Source organism: Oryx dammah, unplaced genomic scaffold (assembly GCF_014754425.2).
Source record: "Oryx dammah isolate SB20612 unplaced genomic scaffold, SCBI_Odam_1.1 HiC_scaffold_17, whole genome shotgun sequence".
NCBI classification, from domain to species: Eukaryota; Metazoa; Chordata; class Mammalia; order Artiodactyla; family Bovidae; genus Oryx; species Oryx dammah.
In genome coordinates, this window is record NW_024070201.1 from 71,942,184 (window position 1) to 71,948,176 (window position 5,993).

At 60.9% G+C, this 5,993-nt stretch overlaps 1 protein-coding gene across 1 annotated transcript in view; it reads right to left on the bottom strand.

The window, feature by feature from the left end:
- Positions 1 to 924: 924 nt before the first annotated feature.
- Positions 925 to 5,993, bottom strand: part of ALX4 (ALX homeobox 4) — a 48,524-nt gene continuing 43,455 nt past the window's right edge. Inside the window, exons 3-4 of the mRNA XM_040259058.1 lie at positions 3,906 to 4,034; positions 925 to 1,254 (exon numbers count right to left, since the gene is read on the bottom strand). Coding sequence (XP_040114992.1) covers positions 925 to 1,254; positions 3,906 to 4,034 — 459 coding nt within the window. The remainder of the gene's footprint in view (positions 1,255 to 3,905; positions 4,035 to 5,993) is intronic.

The following is a 5,993-nucleotide window of genomic DNA, read 5'->3' on the forward strand; positions in this document are numbered from 1 at the left end:
TGGAGGGGCCAGACTGGGCGAGGAACAAAGCTACCCAGACCTGCCCCCTGCCACCATCATCCTGCCTGAGGCGGGGAGTCAAGGCAGCCGGAGAGCCGACGTGTGTGCACAAGCCCCTGCCTTCCCAGGACGCCTCCCTGCAGCCCTCCCGGCTCCTAGAAGCTTGCTTCCAGCACCTTGGGGGCCGCAGGTGGCGGGCCTCCTTCCCTGCACTGTTCACCCAGATCCGGAGCCTTGGGGTCCGAGGGGGCCAGTGTGGCTGGGTGACGGCGGGCTCCTTTGGCTCCAGCCCCTCTCTCTCTCTGCCCAGTCCCTCCGGGTGCATCCAGCACGGGGGACAGACAGCAGGACGGGGGCTCCTCGCGCCCAGGGTAAAGGCGAGGCCGGTGCCTTGGGTCTAGGAGGTTGGAGTCCACAGGCTTTGAGGGAGAGCACAGGAGATGGGATGGCAGAGGCTGACTGGGCAGCGCATCTGTTCTCCAGACACGGTCACCAGGCTGGTGATTGGGGACCACACAGCAGAGGGAAGGACGGACGTTGCCGGTACCGTAGCCACAGCTGGTCCAGGTGGGAATCTAGCCTCGACTCAATGGTCAAACCAGGCAGGGCGGAGGAGCAGGAGTGGGGAGAAAGGGTCTTCAGCTTATAATGGATGCAAAGCTGCAGAACTCGTGCCACCTGGCTGCCTCCACTGCCTCTGGCCAGGAGCGGGGGCCCGGCCTCGGTGCCCGCTGCCCGCTTCCCTCCTCGCAGTCCCCGGGGGCCTCAGACTTGGGGCGGCTGAAAGTGCTGAGGGTCAGGCCCCTGGGCCCAGGCCAGGTGCCTAAGAGGGGAGTCGAGTGGGGGGCCGGGGGCCTGGGGACCATGGGTGTGGCCAGTGCCCCAGGGCAGGGGAGGGCGCAGGGATGGGGCGGGGTGGCCCTGTCATGTGGCCCAGGAGATGGCCGCGCTGTGCTCCTTGGCCTTCATGCGGAGGGCCGCGATGCTTGAAGTCTTGCGGTCCGGCTCCCCGTTGAGCTCATAGCCATTGAGGCCTGGGCTGAGGCCCGCGGCTCCAAACAGGCTGCCCATGTGTGTCTGGCCCACGTGGCTGCCAGCCCCTGAGACGCTCAGGAAGTCGGTGACGCCGCTGGCCCCGGAGCCGGGGGGGTGGGCGTGAGGGGACATGCAGGCGGGCACCGGGTCACAGGGCACCACACAGGCCGGCACGGGCGAGGCGGCCCCGTTGTTGCCGATCCAGGACGGGTTCTGAATCTGGGGAGAGGGGAGGGAGATGCATCACAGGCTGGCAGGACGTGGGGGTGCTTTCCTGTCCCTCACGGGGGAACTCTCTTCACTTACGAACCCGTCCTTGTGATAAAACCATTCCCGAGTGTTTACCTGGGAGGCTCTCCAAACCTGCCTGGCCATCCAGCCCCCTAGGACCCTTGGGGTTGTATGCTCTGGTTCCTCCGTTCCCAGGTCCAGGAGAGCAGTGGACAGAAACTCCATTTTAAGGCCTGAACTCTGAATTCCATCAAGAGTCCAGTGAAAGAGTCGTCCCGGGGCACGGCTCACCAGCTGAGGGCAGCCCCTAATTTCGTTTACTTATTTGACCACACCACTTGCAGGATCTTAGTTCCCTGACCAGGGATCGAACCTGTGCCCCCTGGAGTCAGAGTCCTAGTCATTGGACCACCAGGGAATTTCCGGCAGCCCCAGATTTTAGACGCAGAGGCATACTCTGTCTTTCCATCCATGGACCCACTTAGGGTCAGCACCTGGGCCTCACCCCGCTCCGGCTCCTCCCCAGGCCCGGCACACCCCTGCGACTTGATCAATGGGAGGGGACACGAGCTCAGAGAGCTCTGGCATTGGCAATGTGGGCTCCGAAGCTGTCCACTCTGAGAGTGGACGGTGGGGGGGCCTCAATTCTCTTAGAAGCCAAGGTCAGTAGTGGAGGTCCTAGGGGCCGGTGCCCTTGAGGCTTCAGAAGTAACTCAGGGTCTGAAAGGGCTACCTCGGGAGGTGGTAAGTGGATGGACAGAGCCAGGCGGGATGCCCACAGGCTCCGGGCTGGGGCAGAGACAGGCGGAGGAGGAGGAAGGTGCTCGGGCAGCGGGTGAGGGGTTGAACTGGACACTTTGTCTTCTATCTGCGCAGCTAAAATCCTTTCCCCCTCCCCAGCTTCCAGCTCTAGACCCCACTTTCCCCCAGCATTTATGGGGAGGCAGAGCTGGGGACTCAGCCAGAATTGCATCTCTCCTGTGTGATCGGGGGCGGGGGTGTTGGTAGGCAGGATGGGCTGTGAGGAGATGGTGCACCTCTCAGCCACGTGAAAGGGCTTCTCAGTGGTCCTGGAGCAGCTTCTGCTGGCCTGCCCCCTGCCCCCCACCCCCCAGTGTTTGGAGTACATTCACAGAAGTTTGTAATAAAAGGAGTGACTAGGGGGCTATGCCCCCAGATGCCATGGGGACTGCAGTGACAAGAACTGCTTGCAGGTTTGGGTGACGGGGACCCCCTCTCTCGAGAGGCCTGGGGGATGTGGTGTGTGGTGCTGCGTGAGAAGAATGAGCATGAGCCCCTCTGGCGTGTGAGCTCGGGCAGCAGAGGTCAACGCCAGGGAGTGCGGGCTAGAGGTCCATCCTCCTGGGGACACAGAGAGGCTGGCTGAGGGGACAGAGAGAGGAGAGGAAGATATGGGTGGGGTGGGAGCTGATGCAGGTTGTGTGTGTGCAGGAGACCCCCCCCCCATTTCCCAGCCTCGTCCCTGGGCCTGCCCCTGCCCCTGCCATGTGAATCCCCGGAGCAGCAGCGGCAGCTCGGGTCCCGTTGGGTACCCAGGGACCATGGGCTATCTCGGCTCCAGGAGAGTGAGGAAAGGGAGGCCTAGGAAAGCCTGTGGCCTGGCTCACTGCTGGGCGGGCCCAGGCTTGGAGCAGAAGGTGGAGGCCACAGCACAAGGCGGCCTGAGAGGAAGGAAGCGGCCGCCTCTGCAGGGCAGGTTGAGGCGCGTCAGGACGGCACTCAGCCCCAGACGCATCTCTCCAAGGGTCCCGGCTGCCTGACTTCACCCACATCGCTTCCCATCCCTTGACATCCCACTGAGGACCCAAATGTCACCAGGAAGAGGGACTGATGGACCGCCGTGGAAGAAGATGCTCTGGAAGGGATGGGAAGAGATGGGCCAGACGACTGGGAGAGCCGCGGCCATACAAGGCAACCTTCCTAAAACCATGTAATTCACAAAGCACTTTTGCACAATCTAACGTAGACCTTCCAACAACCTCCTTAAAGAGTTGAGGCAGGTGCTTTTTTTTTTGGCCACATTGTGTGGGATGTAGGATCTTAGTTCCCCGACTAGGGGTTGAACCTGAGGCCCCCAGCTGTGGAAGCACAGAGTCTTAACCACTGGCCAGGGAAGTCCTGAGGCAGGTGCTTTGAAACTACCCAGTTCCTAGGTGAAGAAACTTGAGGCTCAGACATGTGACTTGCCTGAAGGGAGAAAGCTCTGGAGCTGGGATGACAGCCTAAATCCTGGGTCTCAGAATCCCACGTTCATTCCAGCCTTGCCTCACTCACGTCCTCCAACTTCAGGAACCCCTTCTCCTAGGAAACACTCTGGGTGGCTCCTGGTGGCCTGGAGGGCCCCTGGCCTTCAGCATGCCTCGGTTCCGATGCCCGTCACCAAAAGGCCGAAGGAAAAGTCATTCTCAAGCTCCTCCCCCAGTCTCCCCTTCCCTAAAGTCCAGCCAAGGCTGGGTCAGCGCTTATGGGGGGCAGAGAGAATTATGGGCCTCCCACATCCTGGAGACACAAGTGCGCTCCTGGAACCTGAAGTGGGGACTTGGAGCCCCGAGCTCTCTCTCTGGGGAAGGTGCTCCTCCTCAGGGCCCCAGAGCAAGCAGCTAGGGGCAGGGACTCACCTGGGCGTAGTTCTCCGCTCGGGTGAGGAGGGGCAGCTCATAGGCCGTGGAGAAGTGGGTCCGAACCTGCTGCATTTGCCCAAAGCGTTCCCTTTTCCTCCACTTGGCCCTCCGGTTCTGGAACCAGACCTGCAGGACAGAGCAGTTGTCGCCAGGGTCAGGCCCGGAGCTGGGGCCCCCGTGTTCGGGGCAGCACCAGCCTTGCCCTTGAGCCCCTCCGGCTGTAGTTATAAGGTCAAGACTGTGGCACTACAGATAACACATCTGCCTTGGTCTCTGTGCTCAAGAGCTGACAATCTGGAAGGATCGACGCTGAGAGGCAGTTTATACCCCAGTCGTAGGCACGACGTCAGGCCAATAGGTTCATTTTTCTGAGCTTCAGAACCCAGAGCAGGCAAGTGTCACATGCGCACAGAACACGTCACGAGTCACCTCAGCAGTCAACTAACCAGCCCTGACATGGGGCAGCCCAGTCCTCCTGATAGCCGTGAAAGCTTCACCAGAGAATCATTCTCCTGGGTGGCAAAGTGGTAAAGAACCCGCCCACCAATGCAGGAGATATAATAAGACGCCAGTTCGATCCCTGGCCCAGGAAGATCCCCTGGAGGAGGGCATGGCAACCCACTCCAATACTCTTGCCTGGAGAATCCCATGGACAGAGGAACCTGGCAGGCTAAATCCACGGGGTCACAGAGAGTCGGACAAGACTGAGCGACTAAGGACGCACAGAGGATCACACACGTGTGGTTTTTCCATCGTTTTCCACTTCCCGAATCCCCCGTGCAGCCTTTTGTGCAGAGTCTGGACCCCCTGGGTTACAGCTTCTCTGGGAGACAGGGCTTTAGACGGGCTGTCGGAGGACAGTCAGGGACAGCTTTGTGGAGGGAAGGTGGGGGCTAGAGGGACAGAAGTCCAGGCTGAGTTTAGAAACGGCCCGGCCACGCCACCAGCTGGGAGAGGGATGGGAAGGGAAGGATCGCGGAGTCAGATGGTAGGGACCCTCGAATGCCAGGTGGGAAGGTCACCTTGGTGTCATGAAGAGAGGAAGTTGCTGCGATCTCAGGCCCCAAGAGCAGCCTGATGCCGGGGAGGAGAGGAGGCCCAGCTGTCACTCAGCATGGGGGTGGCGCATTGGCTTGACCAGGGGACCTCTTGGGGCGTGCGGTCTCTGAGTCAGGTGTATGAGCTGGGGTCTTGTTTATCATACTTAGGAAAAAAAATTGAGAACCTTCAAACAAAACCTATTGGGCTTAATGGAAGCTTCCTTTGCAGGAGTGTTTCTGGCAGGCTGAGAACTTTCCCAGGGCTCATGGGCAAGAGCGGGCCTTGGGGTCTGCCACCCCTGCAGGTGACTCTGGGTCTGGGCAGAGGGTGACGGGGACCAGGGAGGATGGGAGAGAGAGCATGAGCAGGCTTGGCTTCAGGCTGGCTCACAGGCAGGCTCCAGAGCTCCTCAGAGGGAGACTCCTGGCAGCTTGTCACACACCAGCCTGCTGACTCTGGTGCAGGACACGCCCCTGGCACCACAGCCCAGGGCACGGAGCTTCCTGGGAGGAGGGAGGTGGAGCCGGGCTGGAGGGTTTGGCCCGCCCCCCATGGGGCAGCACAGAGGCTGCTGGGCCCACGGGCACCCGCTGGACTGCCTCGCGTTTCCACGGGCCTCAGTTTGTGCATCTGGAAACTGGGCCAGCATCTGTGCTGCTGGCTTCCCGGGGGCTGTGCCTCCGGGGGCCGCAGGCGAGCTGGAGGGCAAGCGCTGTCACGGAGTTTTCAGAGGACTTCGCCCTGGTTTACTTATAGCTCCCTTCCCGCTGTCTTTTTCCAGAAGAAAGAAGTCAAAAAAGAAGAGGTGGTGAGGCTCTTGTTAGTGTGGGGAGGGAGCATGAGACTGCACCTTCCCAGGCAGCATACAAGCATCGCACACACACACACATACACACACACCCCCCCCAAGAGAGGGTGAGACTGCACCTTCCCAGTCAGCATACAAGCATCGCACACACACACACCCCACACACACACACACCACACACACACACCCCCCCCAAAGGAGGGTGAGACTGCACCCAGCCAGTATACAAGCATCAC